General features: G+C 36.6%; 2 protein-coding genes across 2 annotated transcripts; one reads left to right on the top strand and one right to left on the bottom strand.

Annotated features, from left to right (window-relative positions):
- Positions 1-13,114: 13,114 nt before the first annotated feature.
- Positions 13,115-16,886, top strand: LOC132042974 (axial regulator YABBY 4). Its single transcript, XM_059433475.1, has 7 exons — positions 13,115-13,457; positions 13,582-13,719; positions 13,993-14,122; positions 14,357-14,405; positions 14,523-14,598; positions 14,809-14,883; positions 15,960-16,886. The coding sequence occupies exons 1-7, from the start codon at positions 13,377-13,379 to the stop codon at positions 16,047-16,049; spliced, it is 639 nt and encodes a 212-aa protein (XP_059289458.1). The 5' UTR covers positions 13,115-13,376; the 3' UTR covers positions 16,050-16,886.
- Positions 16,887-16,931: 45 nt separating this feature from the next.
- Positions 16,932-18,012, bottom strand: LOC132042975 (uncharacterized). Its single transcript, XM_059433476.1, has 4 exons — positions 17,777-18,012; positions 17,424-17,529; positions 17,232-17,307; positions 16,932-17,074 (listed from the first exon to the last, which is right to left on the bottom strand). The coding sequence occupies exons 1-4, from the start codon at positions 17,840-17,842 to the stop codon at positions 17,065-17,067; spliced, it is 258 nt and encodes an 85-aa protein (XP_059289459.1). The 5' UTR covers positions 17,843-18,012; the 3' UTR covers positions 16,932-17,064.
- Between the last annotated feature and the right edge of the window lie 6,238 nt (positions 18,013-24,250).

Below are 24,250 nucleotides of genomic sequence, written 5' to 3'. Positions count from 1 at the left end.
CTATATTTTAGTACAGTCCGTCAGTGCAGAGAAAACCTGAGCAATTAATTTTTAAACGCAGAGCAAAAATTCAATCAAGTCAAGGTCTTGTCACCTTTTTAAAATGTGACATTTGAAGTGATGGGTTAGATTTTTCGTCCTCTAGATAATGAACTTTTATACTTTGGACAAAATGATGAAAAACCCACTGATTAAAGACCTTAGGACTACAATATGCTTTTGGGGGACAAGGGAGTGTGACACTTTATTTTTTGGACAATAGAAGGGGCTATTATGTATTTATCATAAAGAAAAGAGAGGCCTTTGTATTCTCCACACACATAATTTTGCAGATCACATATTCTAGGCCTTCACAATTTCTCAACAGCCCAAAAGAATTCATCCTCTCCATTGGTCTCCTCTCTTTAGCCGATCCCGAAATATTAAATCCTGCTCTTCTTCGACGCGGGCTAGGGAGCTGCGGCCGTCAAATAGCCACCCTGGCCCACCGAAAAACAAATCCGCCATCTTTCTCACCACACCCCTCCGTCCAACCCAACCACACAACCACTATGACGCTGCCACCACCAACGCACAACCCCATCCCCTTTCCTCTCTTCCCCGCTGCTCCCTCTCATTTCCTTCTCCTTCACCGTAGCTGCGCCGTCGCGTCACCACCAACGCCGGCGAGATGGCACACTTCTGGTGAAATCCAACCAGTCCCCATTAGCGAACAACCCCAACACAACCACTGCTCCAACTTATTCCTTTCTCCTCATATTTTCATTTTGTGTTTTTTTGAAAGTTTCCACTAGAAAAAGTGCAAATCTGGTCGGAATCAAGACATGGCCAGCGACCTCTTTTCGTTCCATGCATTTTTGTATATATGTGTTTGTGTTTTCATGTCGTTTTTCTCCACTGATTTACGCCAGAAAAGAGTTCTCAGGCGAACAATCATTTAGCTCTGTTTTGTGCTTGGTTTGAGGTCGTTGCTGCTCTACTATTCCTCTATATGTGTTTTATCATCGTTATTGTAGCATTGGTGTTTGTATATGTTGATTGGCTGTGTTTATTTTCTGTTTCGGGCAATTTTTTTTTTTTTACTTTCTAACTTCTTGATGTTCATTGTTTTTGCTCCATTCTCACTGCACTGCTGCTCCTCCGCTTTACGATTTTAGATGGTATTTTTGTTTACATTATTTTGATAGTATCATGTTGGTTTTGTGCCCGGAAAATACTACTTCGGTGGCCATTGGTATTGTGTTTAATCTTTCTCGGCCGACTAGCTACGAGCTCGCTGCCCGGGAATGTTGTTGACATTGTTATTCCTTTTATCGCTTTTGTTAAAATAATTTGGGCGAATACTAAACCCAAATGGCTGATGAAGAAATTTCCGCCGATTTCCAAGGCCTCCCATGTACAAAAGACAGATTTTTATTTTAAGATTATTTATCATTTCTTTAATTCATTAGATGGTTATTTATTCTCTTACTAACATTTTTACCAAGTACTTATACAAGTACGGGGAAATACATCTCGAAGACGATACTCGGAAGGAAATCAAATCACTGTTTGTATTTACTTTCTGCGTTCTTTATACAACAAAACATAAACTCGTAATATAGTGGAAACTTTATTTTTTGAATGACGGGCTGATATATTTATTTACGTGTCGCCTTGTCTGTTTAACTTAAAATTTTCCATTCGCTTTAGGCAAGACTTAGGCCGTCAATACTTTCATAAATGGATTAAATTGACTTGATATAAATACTTTGTTAATTAAATTCACACTTTTGGCGTTTAGGCAAAAATGCCCGTCCATCCTTTATTTTATATTCTTTATACACTTTTAATACAACGTACATTTTATATTGTTTCGTATATGCCAATACATAATTTAGTTAAGTTAAATCCACATTTTTGATGCTAGGTAAATACTAGGCTGTTCATTTACAACTCTTTTATTTTTTAAAGGCATTATATCTTTTCACTCATTTTTTATACATAATTTCTTATACTTATTTTTTGCCAAAACTTTTTACTATCCTTTTGTTCCTTATTGTTTTGATAGGATATTCATTAAACGAACACTCTTTTTAACTAAACGGTAGAAATGAGTCAAATAAATTCACTTTCCTGAATAATTTCGTTATATAAAATCTTTACACTAATGAATATTCGTAAATTATTTTTACGTTCTTTATGCCCTAATATACCTAGTTATACAATTGTTTTTACATTTTATGTTTGATATACACTCTTTTATACTTGAAATATGTTCTTTATATGTTTAATATACATAGATTTATTTTAATATACACAGACACACATTCTTTATATCCTTGATATATTTATTTTACATACTCTTATATTTTTTTTTAATACATTCTTTATATAGTTGTATACATTCTTTACACTAACATATATACACTCTTTATACTAACATATACACTTTTATACTTACGAGCTACATTCTCTTTATACTCTTTTATATATTCTTTTTTAATATACATTCTTTATAAATACTTGATATAAATACACTTTTTATACACTGCATATATTTAGTATATTATCACCTAGTGTAGCTTTTCGTGGAGTCATAACATTTTGAAAACATGTAATAATAATGATAAACAGATAGATAACCCCCCTCCAAAGGTTCAGTTAAACTAAGTTTAAGGACTGTATTTGGATAAGCTCTGAAGGATGCTTAATACCTTCCCCTCGGGGTAAATAAAACCCTTATCTAGAATCTCATAGGTTTCGTGGACTAAAAATGGAGTAGACAAACAAATACATACAGGTTTCCTATTTTTCCTTAAAAATAAGGTGGTGACTCTAACCCTTTTAAAACAGTTAGAAGAATCGGGATGTTGCAAACTATCTTGGACCCATTCAAAATAGGGCGCAACAACAACTACACAGTTTCTATATACTCGACTAGCTATTACCGGTTCACCAACGGGTGTCGATACCTTGAAAGGTTTGATTGACTCCGGTTTGACCCCAAATCGACCCGCAATATACGGAGTAACATATGATAGTGTGGAACCCGGATCTATCAATGCATATACATCATGAGAAAGTACCGACAATATACCTGTGACGATATCAGAGGAAGACTCAAGATCCTGCCATCCAACCACAGCATAAATACGGTGCTGAGGACCACTAGAACTGGGAGCTCTCCCCCTACCTCTACCATGGCTGATTGGCGCCTGTGAACCTTGCCTCATAGGGTGTATAGATGATGAAGACCCGGCTGCCGATCCTGAAGGCTGGACCCTACCCCTACCACCAATCGAGGGGCAATCACGCATGATATGGCTTGGCCGACCACATGTATATCAAACCTCTGAGCCTAGTCGACACTGGTCCCAATATAGCTTCCCGCACTGGGAACATCGTGGCACGGGTGGCCTTGCCTGAACCGAATTGCCTCTGAAATAAGAATCTGAAGCCCTAAAACTCTGACTCGGCCCGGAGTGAGTAGATCTATCAAATCTCTGGCCTGTAAACCGTGGAGGCGCACTAGTCATAGAATGGCCTGAATGCCTAGAAAACTGCTGTCTTTGCCCTCCTCTGAATTCACTAATCGGACCCGAAGATCTAGCCCTCTTGCTATACCCTCTGTCATGCTCACGCTCACTTCTTTGCTGTTGTTGGCTTTTCTCTAAATTCTGGGCATGGGCTTGAATGCGTGAAATGTCCATGTTTTCCTGAAGAGACGCAGTCAAGCATTCATCCATCAAAAGTGGCCCCAAGCCACTCACAAATCAGTGCACTCGATCGCCCATATTCGCTACCATGGCCGGAGCATACCCAGCCAAAGAATTGAAGCGGAGACTATACTCTAAAGCACTCATGCTTCCTTGCCTAAGATTCAAGAACTTATCGGTTCTAGCTCGCCGAACCTCTGGAGACAAGTAATGTCGGAGGAAGGCATCCACAAATTCTTGCCATACCGGGGAAGGTGCATTAACTCCCCTTGAAGCCATCCAAACCGTAGACCAACGGACCGCGACGTCCCGCAATCTATAGGATGCTAACTCTACCGATTCAATGTCTGAAGCATGCATTAACCGATGTGTCCTCAACATTCCATCAATAAAGCTCTGAGGGTCCTCATCCGGCTTTGACCTAAAGAATTTCGGTGGGTTTAAGCAAATAAAGTCACGGGCTCTTGCACTAACAGCCTTATCACCTTGATCTATACCTTGCCGTTGGGTCTGAGCGGCAACCAACTGAGTCAGTAAATGAATGGCCTTTTTCACATCCTGGCTCGAAGCATCTGGTAGAGGAGCTGGGGCCGAGGCTCTCTCATGCTCCTCAGAAATAGGCAATGAGCGAGTGGGCTGAGATTGAGCCGCATTTTGGGACTCACCCTCCTTTATAACCGTTGGCGGTACTCTTTCGGTACCCCACCTTCGCCTTTGTCTTGCCCTTTTATCGCCGTAGCTTTTCCTCTTACAGGCATTTCTGAAATACATAATACACGGTTAAGGAAAGAGAAATCCTTATATCATGGCTCTATCGCACGATCAAAGAAGAAAGAAGGTCATTCATTCCTAAAAATGCCCGCAGCCTCCTGTTTATAAGTGTGGCGCGCAACACACCCATAAACAAGACTCTACTGGACACGGCTCGTAGACACACCCTAGGACAGAACCGCTCTGATACCACTTTTGTCACTACCCAACCGGAGGGCCATGACGGGCACCCGGTGCTAACCTACCCGGGCACCTCTTATCGTACATTCATGTTCCCATCTAGGTGAGCCACATGGCCTACTGATGGTTTCTATATATCAATAATACTAATCTCATAGGGAAATGACACATTTAGATCATTATCAACATCAGTACCCATATCCATATACACAAGCCGACAAGGCTAACAAAATAATATACAAAATGTGGGCCGAAAAGGCCAAAGGACATCTAGCTATACACAACTGTCTACGAGACTTTAGAGAGAGTATGTAACATCATATAGACGGGACAGGACCCCCCATGCCCATATGTATGTACACAAAAGAATAATACCAATAGGTGTAGCTCCGGATGAAATGGAGCTCCTCTGTGCAGTACCTGAACAAGTAATCTATGGATCAAATCTGTCCCTCTGTCCACCTGCGGGCATGGCACAACGTCCACAAACAAAAGGACGTCAGTACGAATAATATACTGAGTATGTAAAGCATAATCAATAACATAATGAAAGCATAAGAAATAACATAAGATGGATGAGTCGTGAAATGAAAGAGCTAGGTATACCTCTAGGCACGTTCGTCATATTTACTTACCCTCTTTCTAATGAGAAACCTCCATTCCATACATTCATACATTTAGAAATATCATACCCGACTATAGAGGTTCGGTGTGTTACATACCCGACCATGATAAGGTTCGGTGTTATACATACATGGCCCTACCAAGGCTCAGTGTTATCCGTACCCAACTGCAGTGGTGTGCGCGCGATAGGTATCATACCTGGCCATAGAAGCTCGGTGTTACATAATAGTCATACATACTTATACACGTATACCTATTAGTCCATAAGTATCACCAACATCATCATCGTTTTCGTTACTTCTTTACTTGGAGGATCAACTATCATATAAAGGAGGCAATAACATCGTGAAAATATCGAGAATCATGAGCTTTAGTAATTCTAGGGATGGAGTCATTTAGAAGACATTTTGGAAGCCATGAGATAGTACATAGCAAAGGAATCATGCCTTAATTAAAGAAGGGTTTGCCTTACATACCTCGTCGTCTTCTTAACTGCTTAACGTTCACCGTCGAAGCTTGTGAAATCTACATTTAGAAGGATTAATACCATAGTTAAGCCTTAATGATACTCTTAAACCCAAACTAGAACAATTCATGATCTAACGAAAATTGGGCAGCATTTCCCCTATTTCATCGACTTCCCTACAAGACAAAACAACTCCCAAACATCCACAATAGCGTAATCAAGTAATCACATTCCATTAAGTCTTCAAAATTCATTCCCATGTTTAACTTATACTAACAACTTCACACCCAATCTTAGCACATTTTCGTACAACGCTTCCTCATCACCATTATTACCTTTTATAACAAGAACATATCTACATCATACTAAGAATCATGACTCAATTTAGTTTACTACTCATAAACATCATGAAATCCATATTTAGAACTCATCCTCTACATTTCTCCTTTCATCCAAGTTTTGTTACAACCAAGCATTCTTAATAACATGAAATGAGCATGAAACCTAACCTTTTTATCTCATAGGAACAAGCTTGGAACAGCTATCAACTCAGGCAAAAACCCTAGCCACAATGCCCGAGTAAATCTTGAAATCTACCAATCTTAGAAAGCCTTCTAACACATGAACACTTTGATTCTTGCTATTTGATCTTAGTAATCTCTTGGGTTTGAGTGAAATATATTGTTAGAAGGGTTTTGGAGCTTTGGTGAGCTTGGAGGAAATGTGGGATATGAAAAAGGAGAAAGGGTCAGCCATGTATATAAAATAAAAATCTGACCCGACCCGATTATACGGCCAATTATACGGGCCGCATAATTTATACTGTCCGTATAAATGGGACCTATAATATCAATAGGGGACACCCTTCTCTGGCAGGAATCTACGGACCATTATACGGGCCGTATAATTTAAACGGTCCGTACAACTGGGAATTTCGAATTTCATTCTCGTCGACTCGTTTGACTTCCAATCCTTGCGGAACTTTCTTGGCACTTATATAACAATTCATTAACCATACAATAGGCCCTATAGCAGCCCCTCAAGATATTTCTAAATAAATACTAGCTCAATTATAGCGAAAACCTTTCCGAACACGACTTATATTTCACTTCCTTCTACAAACTAAACTTCACTTATTCGTATGACTTCGAAATATTATAGTATGCACCTTAAGCTATCTAATACTTCCCTTAATCTCATAAGGGTTTCATAATTACCTTAAGCTCACGTTAGCCTACTCACAAGGCAACAAATCTAAAATTTTCGAGATGTAACAATCTTACGATAGTTCGGGCATGTACAAGATATACCTAAGCCAGTTCTTTGGAAGCACGACCACTATATGCGGGACGAACATGCGACCGTCACTCCTGCATACGTGGGCTTTATACAGGAGTAGATCCAGCATTGGAATCATAGGATGGGGACGCTAGCGGTGGTAGGACATACGACTCTGATCCTAGAGCACATGGAGTGGTACCGGCAGATGACACGCAGCTTGATTGGCAGCCCCAGGACACATCATCCAGATAGCTAAGGATATGCAGCACTCGCACGATAGTATGAGGCGTTGGTAAGTTTACCCCACTTAACTTAATTAATTGTCTTATATATTACGTTACAAATTTATTCAATCATTAATATTTGCAAACAAATGCAGCTACGGACCGTACAGACGATGCGCTGGGTGGACATGGACCATATGGATTCCCCTGAGACAGCGGGATTTGCAGCCCGAATCGTTGAGCTAGCCGATAGTGGTATGTGACAATCACAAGAGCTCGGACGTATCCATGAGCGTGTTCCAAAGATCCCGTATCAGGCTGCGGGTGGTCGTAGTCGTAAAGGTGGTAGTAATAGAGGTGGTGGTGGCCGAAGGGGTGGGGCCAGAGGGGTTGGTGGCTAAGGTGATGGCGGTGGAGGCCTCCGTCTAGTAGATGATCCTGACAAGCATGCTACTGTTCCCCCTCCAGCCCAGCAGCATTCGTCGACTTCAGAGTGCCTGTCGACTTCTTACCAACCGTCGCCACCTCTATATACGCCGGCGCAGCTATATTCAGATCACATAGACTGGGGATCAGTAGAGGCATCAGTGTCTGCGCAGCCGCCAGTTCATCATCCACAGGGTGAGCGGCTAGTTCATGATCTACAGGGCCGCCGATTCGTCATCCACAGGGTGAGCGGCCAATTCATGATCTACAGGGTGGTAAAGAGCTGGGGTACGACTACACATTCATGGACTTCGACATGTTTCAGAGCTAAGATGTAAGTGTTTAAAATAATTATTTTATCAAATTATAATAATTATATTGATTATTATATAATTTACCATTTTTTAGGATCCAGCTCTAGCTCCGGCACCATCTACAGCTCTGGGGCCCACTGAGGAGCCCGCTTGAGAGACCGCTGAGGAGCCCTCTCAGGAGCCTATCGACACACATGTTTGATTTTTTACCAAAAGATAAAGTATTAATTAAATCTAAATTAAAATTAATACTAATTGTTTATATGTTATTTCAGGTTTATCTTTCTGCGCCTGTGGACCCGTCTTCTGATGAGATGGACCCGTCTCCTGATGCTTATGAGATTTCGACTGTACATAGCGCACGTAAGCCCTAGAAGAAGCATATTATGGTCAAGGGCGCATGGAAGGGAAGTAAGGATGATCATGACATAGAGCATCCTATTATTAAGAGGAAGAAGGGAATGGAGTTGATGGTGAGGGTGGTGGGGGTCGCCTTAGGCCTAGGGTTACTCTAAAGGCTCCCACATGTGGGACCTAAGGTTACTCTAAAGGCTCCCACATGTGGGACCCATTAGAGATTGTGTATATGTAAATAAATTGTACATTTTATATTAATATATTTTTTTTGGTATTATTTTCTTAATGACAATTAGTTATCTTAGTCTTTATTATCGTTTATTAATAACTCATGCGACGTCCCAAATTAATTATGAAAAAAATCTCGACATATTCGAAATAAAGTAATGCCATGACTAAATAATAAAACGCTTAAATCAAAACCTTATAAAATAAAACACTTAAACCTAACAATAACAAGTTTCCAAACAAAACTTACTTCGGGGCACTTTACAACCCCTAAAATGACGACCGATCCAAGGTATACTTGATGTATTGAGCCTGCATTATTGTTCGCAGAAAAAGATATCAGGTTCTATATAAAATATTGATATTCCGGAGTTTTAAGATATGACTAATCTTTGGTCAATGGAAAAAACGTCAATTTCAAAACTTTAAAATTATATAAAGTGTGGGGAAAATAAAACTATGCGTACGAAATTAGTGCGCAATAGGACTTAATTGTAGCCGTCACAGTTAACTCCTATTACGCACTAATTTTGTGCGCAAAAGACACTTTTGTAACTTTTTTGGGTTATTTTGCCAAAATCCCATTTTGAGGTCATTTAAGTTGCGCACTCGATTGAACTGTGGTTACAAAAGTCTTGATTACAAAAAGTTGTAGTAAACTTTTTCGCTGTTCTCTTCAATCTTCTTATCATCTTCGTTCTTCTCTGTAAAAGAAACAATTAATTGCTTGATCCTTTTTTGTTTTAAGTAGAAAAGAAGCAATTTTAGGAATTCTTACTTATAATGGCGTATATTTTCTCGGTAAAGTAGCGGATGAAGGTATAAAGTAAAGTTACAGGCAATTTGATCAAGAAATGGGTTAGATTCTGTTTCCATGAATTCAAAACGCGGCGAGCACTCTCGGATTTGAGATTTTTTTTTTTCCCCTTCCAACTGAACTTCTTAATGAGAAGGCCAAACCTATCGACAGACACCTATGGTCGTCCACTTCTTTCACTTGAGCACCTAAAGTGACCCTTGTTCCATTTAAACACTTCAGGTGGGTCATTCCTATTCCACTTAGACATTTTTTGCACCGTTATCTGAGCAAAACCAACACCAAAAGGGGCGTCACCTCATTGCACATCCAACCAGCTCAAAAGTCTCAATTTTTAATGGTCAAAACTCCACGAATTTACAAATTAGTGAATTTACAATTAAATGAGTTGGCACAATTTAATTGAGTTGGCACAATTTAAATGAGCTGACACAATTTAATTGGCCACTTAATCCACGTAGGATACGACTAGTGTTGGTTTTGCTCCGATAACGGCGCAAAAAGTGTCTAAGTGGAATGGGAATGACCGCCAAGTGTCTAAATGAAACAAGGGCCACTTTAGTGCTTTCAGTGAAGAAGTGGACGACCAAGTGTTTGTCGATGAGTTTGGCCTAATGAGAATTTGGGAAAAGGTGCAAACATATTTCTCAACTTTGTGATATAGAGCAGATATACCCCTAGTTAAAAAAGTGATGCGCATATATACACTGATTCTGTGAACAAATGGTGTAAATATACCCTTTTTGCTGACAGATTTAAAAAAAAATAGCTTGTTTTTAATTAAAAAATACCACATGGCTTTAAAAAATAAGTCTACCTATTTCTCTTAGTAGACTTACTTTTATAAAGTCACGCGGTAATTTCCCTGGTGCGTGGGGTCTGATTCATTTACAAAAATGGGCAGACTTATTTTTTTATTTTTTTTAAAGCCAAGCAGATATTCTTTTAAAACGAACAAGACAACCCACCAGAAAAAAGATATTGCCTCGTGGCTTTAAAAAAATAAGTCTACTAAAAAAAAGGGTAGGCTTATTTTTTTTAAAGTCACGTGACATTTTCTTAATTAAAAGATAAGATAAGATAATGATTTTAAAAAAAAAATCTGGCAGCGAAAAGGTTATATTTACACTATTTGTGTAACGATATGGGTATATTTGAACCATTTGTATAACGGCAGGGTATATATACACCACCTTTTTAGTGAGGGGTATATCTGCTCTAAATCACAAAATTGAGGGGTATATTTGCATCTTTGCCCTAAGAATTTTATAAAGTAAATTAATAAAAAAGAGAGCATAATATTAGAGAGGGCAAATTGGTCATATTATATTTATATTCATTAAAATAAATCGATTAAAATAATTATTTAAAAAAATGAAAATAAGGAAGGTAAGCATAATATCAGAGACCACAAGGGAGGTTAGTGTTATGGGACTTTAGGATGTTATAAGGAAGAATTCCTAATTGCAAAATTGAAGTTTAATTTGGACCTAAATTTGATGCTTTGGGACTTCAAAGTTTGAGTAGAAGTCCAAGAAATTCATTTGAGATCAAGTTCGGGTTTGGAGGGCCAAGAATTTGCGGCAGTGGGAATTACCTACTAACCCGCGTCAGTCTTATTGTTCGGCCAATTTTTTGTTTCGTATTTTTAAGGGTATTATGGCCCGACTCATTTGTACACGGTATAAATACATTATAAACTCATTTTTGAGAGGGGAGTTTAGAACTTTAGACCTAGAGAGAGCTAAGAGTCATCATGGAGGCCGGGGTTTATTGGGTTTTATCTCTTCTTCTCCATTCTACTAGTTTTTATATTTTCTTTGGATGATTGTTGCTTTTCCTCCAGGTCTATGTAGAGCTAAACTTCTCGTTCGAGGGTTATGGTTCTTTCATGAACGTTGTTTTTCAAATATTGATTTCACTTAATTAGCTTATAGTATTGATTTATTTATTTAATCCTGCACTTAGTTATTTGATTGTCTGATCAACTATCGAATGCTATCTATGATTCTTAGATTGAACTCGAGAGAGGAGTACTAAGATATCAATAGGTTTAAATAGAGCATGACTCAACTGCGGTATCGAGGAGCAGATTTTCGTCTAGGATAGAGATATAACTAGTTTGCCTTGCTTGGTTAATATACAGGAAATATAAATGCATTCATGTTAAGGCTCATGACCGTAGAGATATAGGACTTGAAAGTAATACGAATAAAACGTATTGAGAAAATAATCTCCCAAGACTCTTTAATAACTACAATGTTGATGGTATTGCGTTATTGTGTGAGAAGAAAGAATCCTCTATTTATAGAAATCTAAAACTTCTTCTCCAAGAAAAAGATAGATATGGTAGAATAATTTCCATCAAAAAAACATTTTCGAAATAAAACACAATAAATCCAGGAGAATCCCTAACATTTAGATGAGTTGACGTGTAAATATTTTTTGCACTAACAATGCATATAAATTAACTAAATAGAGATTAATATTTTTCTTGTAGTCAATTATACTTGCTTTCTTTCAAGAAAGACAAATCCTCATCAGATGCCTCTCCTTTCCTACTTTCAGAGAAGTGAAAGAGATACGAAAGGGACTTTTAAATGAGATGAAAGTTACTGTTTAAATAAAACAAGCATGAGCCAGTCTAGCCAGCCCCATGGAAACCTGGCAAACTTACTAAGTATTGAAATTTGAAACATTAAAATCAACAATCAATGAATTGTGGATACAAGAGAAGGGGAGAAACATGGTCAAACACACAGCTGTACTGAAATGTTGTTTTCAGCATAATAACAACTCTCTTCAATACCTGTAACTAAAAAAAGATTTAAGTCATATACAATTAATAATTATGTTTTTGGTTAATATACCGGACTGCCGGGACGGCTTAATGAAGTTTGTGGTCTAAAATCAAATCTTAACAAAGGCCTTAAATATTTTGTTAGTTTTATTTTATGTGTCTTAGTTTGAGTTTGATTTATTATAAAAGATTTTTGATTTAGTGATATTAAACTAAAAGTGTTTATAACTTAATAAAACTACTCTTTGAATCTTGTGGTTGTAAACATGTCATTTCTATAAAAGAGTATATCATTAAGGCTAAAACGGAAAGTAGGATTAGAAACTTATTAATTATATATAGAAAGATGATATTTTAAAAACAGATTAAAAAATAAAGTGAGACACATAAATTGAGAAAGAAGGACTATTTGATAGGACTCATATTATATATATATATATATATATATATATATATATATATATATGAGTCCTATCAAATGCATAACAAGAAAGAATAAAGAAGATGTGTATTTCAAATTATTTACAACTCGTTTTGACAAGATTTGGTTGAACTTAAAAGAGGAGTATAATTTGAAATTGAAAAAACAAAAAGAGTATCTGGATGTTGAAACTATGTCTGGACATGAATTTACTTGGAAAAAAATTAAATTTTGTGAGTGAAATTTATGTATTTCAATTTAAATAAACTCATATATATATATATATATATATATATATATATATATATATATATATATATACATCAATTTATTTGGGGGCCTCAAAAACTTTGGGCCTAAAGTAAGTGTTTTATATTATGCATTGTTGATGTAGGCAACTTAAATTCATAAAAAGTAAGATTTTTCGAAGCATTTCACACTGATAGTGAAAAAAATTCACACTTATGAGTCATTTAAAAGGCTATTACAGATAGCTATGGATCATAAGTGAAATTAGTTATCAGAATATAAAGACAATAACCTTTTATAGCAGGTTAAATCACGTTGATACTTCAAAAATTCATTGCAAAGTCAAGGGATATATAAGTTAGATTCATTTAAAAAAAAAAAAAAAATTCGAACATATTGTTTGATATTTCCCTGTGCTCTCTGTTTGTATAAATAACTCGATTCACTCTAGATCCCTCTTACCCACCTTATAAAAGACAAAAGAAAACGAGGCAAGAGATTAGGAGAAGAAGAAAAGAAGATGTCAGCATTGAACCATCTGTTTGAATTGCAAGACACAATCTGCTATGTGCAATGTGGCTACTGCACTACAATATTACTTGTAAATTTACATTTCTTTCTTTCTCTAGTCGCATTTTTTAAGTTTCTAACTTGTTTTCTGTAGATTTATCATATATATTTATATAAGGTGCTTCTTAATTTTGTTGTCAACAAAAAAAATGCAGGTAAGTGTCCCATGCAGCAGCTTGTGCAATAAGATAGTAACAGTGAGATGTGGGCATTGCACTAGCCTCCTTTCTGTCAACTTGATGAAAGCTTCTCTTCTCCCTCTTCATCTTTTTGCTTCCTTTAACCAAATCGAGGTCCAACTAATTCTACTTACATTGTTTTTTTTTTTTTTTTTTTTTTCAATTAACTTATATACACTGACAATATAAAATAATTCTTACACTATCAGGTCAATTAAAAGATAACTACAGATAATTGTTCACAAAAGATAGTAATCTGACATGTTACGACATGTTAAAATATATTACTAATAGTGTAAAATTTTATGGTGTCAGCACAAATCCATTTTTTTCTGCTTTTCTCTCGATGTTAATTGACCTAAAATCTATCTTTTTCTCTTTCAACAGCCAAAGCCAGAAGTTGACAAGGAGGAATTTGATGATGCTAATAAGAAGAGTGCAGATACAGAAAGCCCAGTTATGGGCTCATCGGATGAAGATTTGGAGGATATTCCAGTTTATCAAGTCGTCAATAAACGTAAAGAATCCGATTTTTTTTTTTTTAATGTTCCTCCTTTATTTGTAATGCCATTGTTAAACAATGATCTTTTAGGAGTAGCATTGTTTCCCTCAATTTAATTTATTAAAGTTCTTCGTTTCAGTTTAAAAAAAAAGTATCTTGAAAAAAGAATAATTGTAGATATAACATAATTTATTAATTATTTTTACGTTATGCCTTATAAGAATCTAATCGAAGTTACATTTTTTCCAGCTCCAGAGAAGAGACAACGAGCTCCATCGGCTTATAACTGTTTTATCAAGTATATTTTCAGTTGATAATTACCTTAGTTTGAATTAGGACTCGTAAAAATTAGTTTAAAGACTTAAGTACTGTACTAAAATAACTTGTCAAAAAATATTGTCTGTTTTTTCTACAGAGAAGAGATCAAGAGGCTGAAGACCCTATACCCCAACATGACTCACAAGCAAGCTTTCAGTACTGCAGCAAAAAATGTGAGTACCTAGTGATTATGCCAAATATATACCTCACGTTTATTCAGAATTCATTTAAGAAAATTTTACAATGTAGATGCCGCCCAATAACATAATAGTCCATATTCTTCGTATATTAATTATAATATAAAAATTTCCACCCAAAAACTAACTTTCATTAATCTCGAGGGAAATCTAATTTTTGAATAAATTAATTGGTTTTGACTTCAGTGGGCCCACTTTCCCCCAAGTCAACATAGTGGAGATACAGAAAGCTGTAGCCTGGGCGACAGAAAAATGGCAAAGGTACGTCCCTCAAGGAAATGGCAATCAATAATTTTGTTAAATGATTGAAGAAACGTGTGTGATAATCCATATATGGAAAAACAAAGTACCTTGATATAAGCTAATCCTAAAACAAATATAAATCGGTTTTTAAAAATTGAAGCGTTGGATCTTTGATTATGATCATTATTAGTAACTGTTGAACAATATCTTGTCAATTCACCTTCACTATTTATAATCCGCTTCGGTCCGATACTGTTAAATGTATCATATCAAATCATTGCTTCAATGTTTTTCAAGAGCTGTGGACACCAAGATATTGCATGCTCTCATTCAACCTGTGGATTTTGTTATAGTAAAAATTTAACTCAAAATAAGATTTTAACTTATACTATATACTCATTATAAAGAATTCTTACACTATCAATATATTTTACTCCATCCATCTCAATTTATGTGAAGGTGTTACCATTTGGGGATGTCAACCAATTCTTTGACTATAATTTTCTCAAACTTCTTAAAAAGTATTTTGAATCATCATCTATGTTAGGTTGGCTTGTAGTACTTTTCGTAGAGTTTTCAAATATATAAATTTTATTTTAAAATATTTGAAAAATCTCTACCCAAATTCACGATCAAAATTCAAAATTAAGTGGTTTGACTTTTGTACTCCGAACACCTTCACATAATTAAATTGAGACATGGGATTGTAACATGTTGTATCTGACAATCTGCCTTATTTTTCAAGTTGCTCCCACTTTTGTATATATACAATTACCTATAATTGTTTTTTTAAACGAGATGAGATTGTAATGATTCTTTTACATACACTATCAACATATAGAAGAAGTTAAAACCACTTGCTATAAAGTTTCAGCAAGTTCTACGCTGAGAACATGTCTTGATGAACATCATGGTATTTATGAAAGTGATTTTGATTGGATTGAAATTGAATGGCCTTGTTAGATGCTCAACCACCATATCTCAAAATTAATGATATTATTTCCTTAAGGGCATCTCCAAAGAAGAGCATCGTGACTAATTTTAGTAATTTACTCATTCATATTTGTTAAATTAAACCTTATATGTATATATAGGTTTCTGCTGCAAGAAACTCTCAGGTCCCAAGAGATAGCAATGGTTTTCTTGAAAGAAAGGCTTCGAATACGATGAGTGAAGAGATCTAAACCATCCTTACAGTACTGGAAATTGAAGAATTGAATTGTGTTTTTTAATTTCTAAACAGTTGATTTCACTTTCTTTTTCTGTTGAAGATGCCATTATCGTTTAATGGGGTTATTGAAGTTTCTGTTTGCCACTTTTGGAAGTTTAAAAGTAGTGACATAATACCAATGTATCTGATGCATGCATATGGTATCATGAACCAATGATTGATGTAGCTTCATGGAACAAGTTTCTAATAATTAAAGAGTATTTTGTAGGAAGAAAATTCAAATTAAGATAGGAAATAAAAAGGATGATTTATTGCATGTAGAAACTAAATGGTACATCACTTTTCACTTTTGCGCTTCTAAACTTCAAGATTTATTGCTGGATATTCATCAAAGATTTCAACCTTTAAATCAAAATTAGTTTCAAATTAACTATCATTTTCTTCAATTCGATGTACCCTCTTTTATGCAAAGAATAATGAAGGGATAGGATTAATCCATCTAGACCATCAAATTAGACGTGTCATATATGTAGATCGCTTATTATGTAATGACTACAAGTAAATCTCTACGAAAGACATTAACTGGTACTCTAGTAGAAATTATAATTAACCTATTGTCACTAGTTAAACTACATAAACAGTGTAAAAAAATCAGTCTGTATATATTAACTTATATTCATACACACTTATATACTATATACATTTGTGAATGATCAGTCATGTCGTCCCATTTCTAAAAACGTACTTGAACGTATCTGGACACTCGTCGATCTTTCATTTATTTGGTCCTAACTTTATATTCATAGCCATAAGCCATTTCTAAATTAAAACCTCCAAAACAAGGGTTAACCCGTTGGGGGGGGGGGGGGGGGAGAGGAAGAGTCTGAATACTATATATCTAGAAATCTCGTAACAATTTTATGTGTTAATAAGTTCCAGAAAAACCTAAGTTCTTCAATATTAAAGATTCATCGCGTTGCATTCATTTCCAATATTGTTTCCTTCTTCCAAATCCTGGTCCTCTTTGATTACGCCTGCCTGCCGAATGAAACTTTATGTGAGCTCATACATATTACTACTATTATGTTGAAATGTAGAATCAGAATTTCAACATAATAGTAAAGTTGTATTTCTTTTCATCTTTAGTTAAGTGGTCGAGAGTATATTATTTATAAATCAAGGGGCGTGTCATTACTTAAGTCCTCGACAAGATATATTGCTGAAATAAGCTTGAAAGAAGCCCGTGTTCTCCTTCAAAAGCTCTCTCCACACTGCAAGCATAATAAATATGTTACTCTATAGTTTATGGAGTATTAAAAATAATTTATCACTTGTAAAGCACGTTTTGCATGAGCTAACAAGATAGAAATATATGAATTATATTGACCTGTTAATGTTACGAGTGGGCGGATTCTGGCATGTATAGCTAGCGCCTTAACACATTGATCTCTATTCATGCCAAGAACCAAACACCTCTCTATCAGATTTTGTACCTGCCATAATGTAACATAATTAAAACCTAAGATCAAAAATCATGCAAAAAAATGATTGAATAGAAAGCATTATATTCCTAAGAGCATAGACGGATGCAATCTTTGCGCAGTGAGTTCAACTAAATTTAGTACTTTTTTATGAGCTAATACTAAAAAATTCAAAGGTTGAACCAATCAAACTTAAATTCTGGTGCCTTGAAAGTGTAAAAAAGAACAAAACAAAAAAGAGAGTACGAGAAAGGTATACCATTCTAATGTAACTTTGAGGGTGGCAACACAAACATGGAAAAGGGTACTCCTGGTTTTGATACATTTTTTTTAGTCTATCTTTTATTTGAAGCAAAATGGACAAAACAAATTGAATTTTTAGTCAAGAAGAAGAGGAATATTAGAGGAAAATGGAGAGAGAAACTAATAAAAGGACAAGAATACTGCAAACAAATGGGAAAAAGTGCACAAGGAGAAAGCTAAGAAAAGTATTTAGAGGAGACTATATAAGAAATGTGAGTACGTAAGAGATGTAGGGTGTTTGTTATCCACGGGTATCTAAGTGAAGGGCCAAAATAGCACAAGAAATCCAAACAAGAGATCAAATCTCATCTTTTTTAATAGATAAGAAGATGAATTGTCAATTGAGTTTTTATTTTTTATTTTTCGTTTTTGTAATTTGAAAGATGAAGTTTTGATTATGACTACATGCATCTTCGTGGCTCAGCCTATTGTCACTTAAATTCCATCCATGTTAATACCTATTTTCTGCTTCTTTTGGACCCATCGACTGCCATGAATTTATATGCAACGGTCCCCTCATCTTCATCAGGAAAAATTTATCGGTACCTAGGATTAGATTTGTAGTGCCAATCCAACACAAGTCCTTTTTTTAATATTTTTTATTGTTTTCAATTGAAATTTCTTTTGCTTTTTTTTTTTTTTTCAATATTCAATATTTATATTGACAACAGTGTATCGAACAAATATAAGTCATTGTGATAAATGAAGTGGATCTATTTAGTTTTATTTTATGTGTTAAATTAATTAGAAAGTGTGAATGTATTTTTTTTAGATTTCTTCTTTCAATGGTTTTTGGTTGTCTTGTCTAATCTCTTTATTTCTTTTTCTTCGGATTGGATCTACACAATTTTTTCGATATTTTCTTCGGGTTGCTAAGGATCCAGAATTTTCATTTCAGAGAGCTCGAAAAAAATAATAAAAGCTAAATATAAAAAATAATATTGTTCCTAAGATTCGAACTATAGGATGCAAGAGACAATTTTAAACAGTCTAGCATCATTGAAGAACTTTTACATTTATTCAGGGTATTCAAAAGTATATATATATATGCACATAAACACTGAAAATTTACCCTATAATTACCCGAACGCCCTCATCACCCTTTAAATCCGCCCCTGGTACCTAGTAGCTACACCAAATGTATGACTGCAAAGTATTAGATATTATAAATTTATCGTATTTGTATTAAATAATTTAATATAATCTAAACATCGAATACAAATGAGTATATTCACAACCTAATCTCACCTTTGGATTCTAGTTGAAGGACTATATATTTATTACCTCATAGGACAGATGTTGACTTGTTTGGCTATGGAAACAGAAAAAGAAAATATCAAGTTCATTTTGAATTACTGAAATACGTACACATTTTGTTCCATAATTTAATCTCTTCTGCCTTTGTTTAGAGTCAATATAACCAATTATTGGAATTAATTCAAATATAAATTAATTTATTTTTCGGAAAGAAAATATAACTATAAACCAATATCCAAACTAGTACTCCTAATACAAGTTAAAAGTATTTACATTTCAAAATGATCATAACATAAAACATTTAATTTTTTGTCAAAATCACTTCACTATATGGGACTAAAATTATGGAATGGAAGGGGCTAGGCTGGCTTTATGTGGATCTAGACACAAATAGCAGGTATAGTAAAATAAACCATTTATGAAAATAAAATAAAGCGTACGGGAGAAGATGATTAAATATGTCTATCAGCTTAATCTAGCTCCCATAAGATTAACTAGTTAATGTTCAGATTCTTATAATGATCTATAATGCATTACGAAAGAAGGCCAAGATGATTATTAAAATATATATATATATATATATATAATATATATAAGTCTTAAACGTTATAATATATGCTCTACTTTTTTCGCTATTTGGCATAAAATCCATAATTTTAACTTCCAAACTATTATATTTCAAAATACAAGTTTTTGTTGGTTCTAAGGATTTTTAGTTTGACGACCTTGATTCTCGGGCACTGCATGTAAGTTGGTGGTAAAGTCTATATTTTCAAATTCCATAAGCAATTATTAGCTCTCCACCACCCTTTCCCCAAAGTTTTTTCTTCAGAATATTCATCAGTGTTGTTGCAACAACACATTGGCTTTGTTGTTGCAACAACTATAGGCTTCCCATCTCGTAGGAATCAAAATTAAGAATTAACCAATATCGCTTCATCTCTATTGTTCTTTTAATTTGGTCTTTCAAGAACCAAGTTTGAATTTAATTCTTTTTTCAAAATGGAAGCATTAAGGGTTTCTTCAAACCCATCTTATGAAAGGTTACCGACGTCGTTCTACACTTCAACCCCAGCAGAGACAAACAACACTAATTGGGTGAATTCGAATAATTCCTCAGAATTCGAACACCTAAGCGGATCACAAAAAGTTGGATCCCTCCTATTTGTTGCGACAATGGTCTTTGTTCTTATCGTAGGCCTCTTCGCCATCTTAGATTTTAGCATGTCAAGAACCATCAATTACTCGAACACACAAATCATCGGTATGCACGGAATCCATTTGCAATCAATGACCATTCACGATTTACAATCCACGATAAATTCAACGTTTGTTGCTGGATGTAATGTCACGTTCAACATCACGAACAAACGAGACGTGGAATACTTTTACGATAAGGGAGTGATTTGGGTAATTTTTGATGAGAAAATCATGTGGACGTTACCAACCAATGAATTTTATCAAGCAATCGGAGAAACAACGTTGATAAATGCATCGGCTAGTCCTGCAATGTTGGAGACAGATTTGTATGTGCCAAGAGCACTTGCAAGTGATAGGAAATTGCATGAATGGGAAATGTTCATGGTGAGGTTTGATATATATTATAGGGGAGGTGTAGGAAGAAATGGATTTAATTTGGGTGGATTAAAGTATGTTTGCAATGTCAATATGACTTTTCATGATGAGACTACTCTTGTTGGTGGACCAAGTGCTTGTTTTGGTAGCGTAGAGGATATCACTAGTTGTGACAACTTGTTCTTTTGTTCTAATTAAGAGAGACAGTACAAGCTGTATAAACTAGCTCATATTGATAAAAGATTTTTTTTTAAAATGTTTTTTTTTTGTTTGTATGAACGTGCATTTAGTTTTGACATATTTCTTTCTTTTTAATTTGTTGTGAGAGAATTGAGTATCTATAAATTTGTTTAATTTGATCGACAAATCTATGAGTCATTATATTCGTTGTATCATTTTGATAATGTTTACCCCGAATTTCGGTAACAATTAAATTTGTAAGTGAGGTATAGGATATGTGGATAAACTTTAATCTATTAGGTTAGTGTGAAATGCCAATGGATTTGTTTGTAGCTATATTTATATGAATAGGTGCTTGCGATATATATATGTATATATGCGTATGATGGCGATTGATTTATGCCAAATATATTAAGTAATATTGAAAGGATAAGCAAACTAATGAAGAACACCAGGAGATCCGGACCAATATCTTTTGGGCGAGAGCTTTATATATTTGACTATTACAATGTGGAGATATGGAAAAAAAAGCTGACCTAAAAAAGGGGAGGAATGTCCTCTATTTATAGGTATGCCTTTTGGGCCATGAATGCAATACAAAAGCCTTTATGAATAAAGAAACCCTAAAAAAGATAAGGTATGATCGTACGGTCTGACACTCGCACGATCGTCAGTGCAAATGGCAGAACGGTTTCCTGACGCGTGGCAACCTCGAAATCGGTTACTCGGACCAACAGACACGTTGATTTTTGCTCGGCATATCCGGACCAACAGACACGCTTTTCTTGTATCGGGTCAACTACATCCGTCGACGACCCCTCAGTGTGAAGAAAAGATCGAACATGCTCGTGCTCATTTGAACCTATCCTCGGCTCCGATCTCACCGGTCACACATTGACCCGGTTTTTACCGTGTACAGATAGTCCCTACACTTTTCGAATCGTAGTTTTATCGGAGTGACGGGAAGTGGATAAGTCCCAAAACTAGTGATTCCACAAGCTCGTTCTTATCTTCAAATTAGGCGGGAACCGTTATGTCACGTTCTTCTGACTTCGGCCACATGTCTCACCCTGAATGGCCAGCATCGAGAACCGCCTTAACCCACGTCGCTTTAAGTCACGTCCCATTAATTCTCGGACATGTGTCGTCTCTCGATTGGCTGACCTCTGTAACCGCTACAGTGAATCGTCTATATAAGGGGTTACTCATTTTTTACTTTTCATTTTCATTTCTCACTTCTTACTTCTCTGATCTTAAGCTTCTTTGTTAACTTCCTTCCTTGCTTGAATCTTCAATGTTTTCGGCAACAAAGTTCAACCCGAGTTTTCAATCCTTTTAATCTTCATATTTCATTATTTTGTTCTTGCCTCGAAATTTTCATCTGCATCTTCAAACCTTCAAATCTTCATACCAACTCCTTTATCTTTAAAATGTCAGCCAACACTAATTGTGCTTCCCAAGACGTACCCTCGGTTTCTTCCTCGGGCGCCGAGCCTACTTCTAAACCCAAAGGTAAAACCTTTGTGAAACCAACCGCCCTGGACATAATACCGTCCAAATTATAATCACAAGTTTGTTGTTGAGAAACCGGTACAAATCGCGGATAGGGGTTTCGACGTGAGGCGGTACCCTTCGTTAATCACAGAGGATCTCCTCCCTCGGGTCCGGGCCGATTGTGGATGGGATAAGCATCCGGTGCAAGTGTTTTCCCCCGGCCTCGACGAGTCCATCACCGACTACAAGGAAGGGTTCATGTACGTTTACACGTACCCGTTCACACTCAAACTCGATCCCACAATCAATCCGGTTATTCTCGAGATGTGCCGGACATACAATGTATGCTTAGCCCAAATTGGACCGATTATCTAGAGGATTGTCGCCTGCCTCCGTCTACTATCTAAAAATGCCAACAAGGAATTCACATTGGCACACTTCATCCAATTGTATAGTCCGAGGATCTTCCGAGGGGGCATGATAAAGGTCGCCAAACGAGGCCGAAACCTGATTACTTCCAAACTCGACGAGGATAGAGATCGAGAGTGGTTGGAACGTTATGTCCAGTTAAGGACCGCAGACATCATTCCGGCTGATTACATGCCATTCCCGGAAAAGTGGAATAATGGCCGTAAGTTCTTCAGTTGCCTTTCCTCTACACTTTGTTCAAATTTGCTCCCTTATATGCACACACACACACACACACACATACATACACACACGCACACACACACACACACACACACACATATATATATATATATATATATATATCTTCTTCTTTAAATTCTCTCTTATATCTCAGCCGAGGTATGGATACCTGACGCTGTCCAGAGCTTTTCCGAGTGGGTTGAGGCAATCATCAGCCAACACCTTCACAGTGAAAGGACATGGGGGGACCTGTCCCGTGGCCCGTGGGTTGCCCAAAATCATGGTAATCTTCCCATTGATTTGGTACTTATTGCGTTCTCCCGTTTTGCTTTTTCTTTCTATAACTCTTTTGATATTCAGGCTTGCCTAAAGGCTCTGTGGAGCCACGACCCGAACCAACGGCTGATCCTGCCACACCGACTTCTGAATTTGATATGGCAGGATCATCCCGGCTTATTGCCACAGCCGAAAAGAGGCAAAGAAAACCCTCGGCCAAAGGGCAGAAGCAAAAGAAAAGGTCGAGGAGCGATGTTCGGACCCTGAGGGATGAATCCGAGCCCGATATTATTATTCGAAGGGTTGATGCGGGCCCCTTCATCGCCTCTGTTCCCGAGGAAGAAACTGCTATTCTGCCCTCGTCTACACCGAGAAAGAACCATTCCAACCCCCGAACATAGGTAGGGAAGACGATGTTCTTTTTTCGATTCCTCTAAGGTCCATTGAATTTATTGACATTTCAGGTGATGCTTCGCCTGAAGCGGCACCTTTGGTGAAGAGACCTAGAAGATCTGGCCCGTTATCGGACACCGAGGCTAATCAAAGGGCTGAATCATCCCTGGACAACGAGGTTATAATAGTTACCGATCCATTGTCCAGCACTAATCAAGCTACCACGTCCGAGGTACCTGTAACTACCGGGGCTGCTGGAGCCATTCCGGTCTCTCCTGCTCCCGCTTCGAGGTCTGATAACCTCGATGACATGTTCTCAGATATCCCTCCTGCAACCGGGGAAGCTCCCGAGTTTGTCCATCTCCCCATTCCTCGGGCCACGAGGGCGGCTAACCGGTCCACTGAAATGGGTGCGAGGAACAACCTTGTAGGTATTTACCCAGCCCCCAGTGTAGTGCCGAGGAGGACAAGGTCGGCAGTGATCACCGTCCCCAAGGACTGTAGTTTTTTATCTCGTCCTGTGGGGGTTGCAAGTTATCTAAGGCCTCTTATTTCGGATTCAGAAAAGGAAAAAATGGCCGGGGTTGGCAGTGCCTTATAAACG

The sequence above is a fragment of the Lycium ferocissimum genome, unplaced genomic scaffold (assembly GCF_029784015.1).
Source record: "Lycium ferocissimum isolate CSIRO_LF1 unplaced genomic scaffold, AGI_CSIRO_Lferr_CH_V1 ctg1950, whole genome shotgun sequence".
Classification (NCBI taxonomy): domain Eukaryota; kingdom Viridiplantae; phylum Streptophyta; class Magnoliopsida; order Solanales; family Solanaceae; genus Lycium; species Lycium ferocissimum.
Note: the sequence above shows the minus strand (reverse complement) of the source record. Positions and strands in the feature narration are given on the sequence as shown.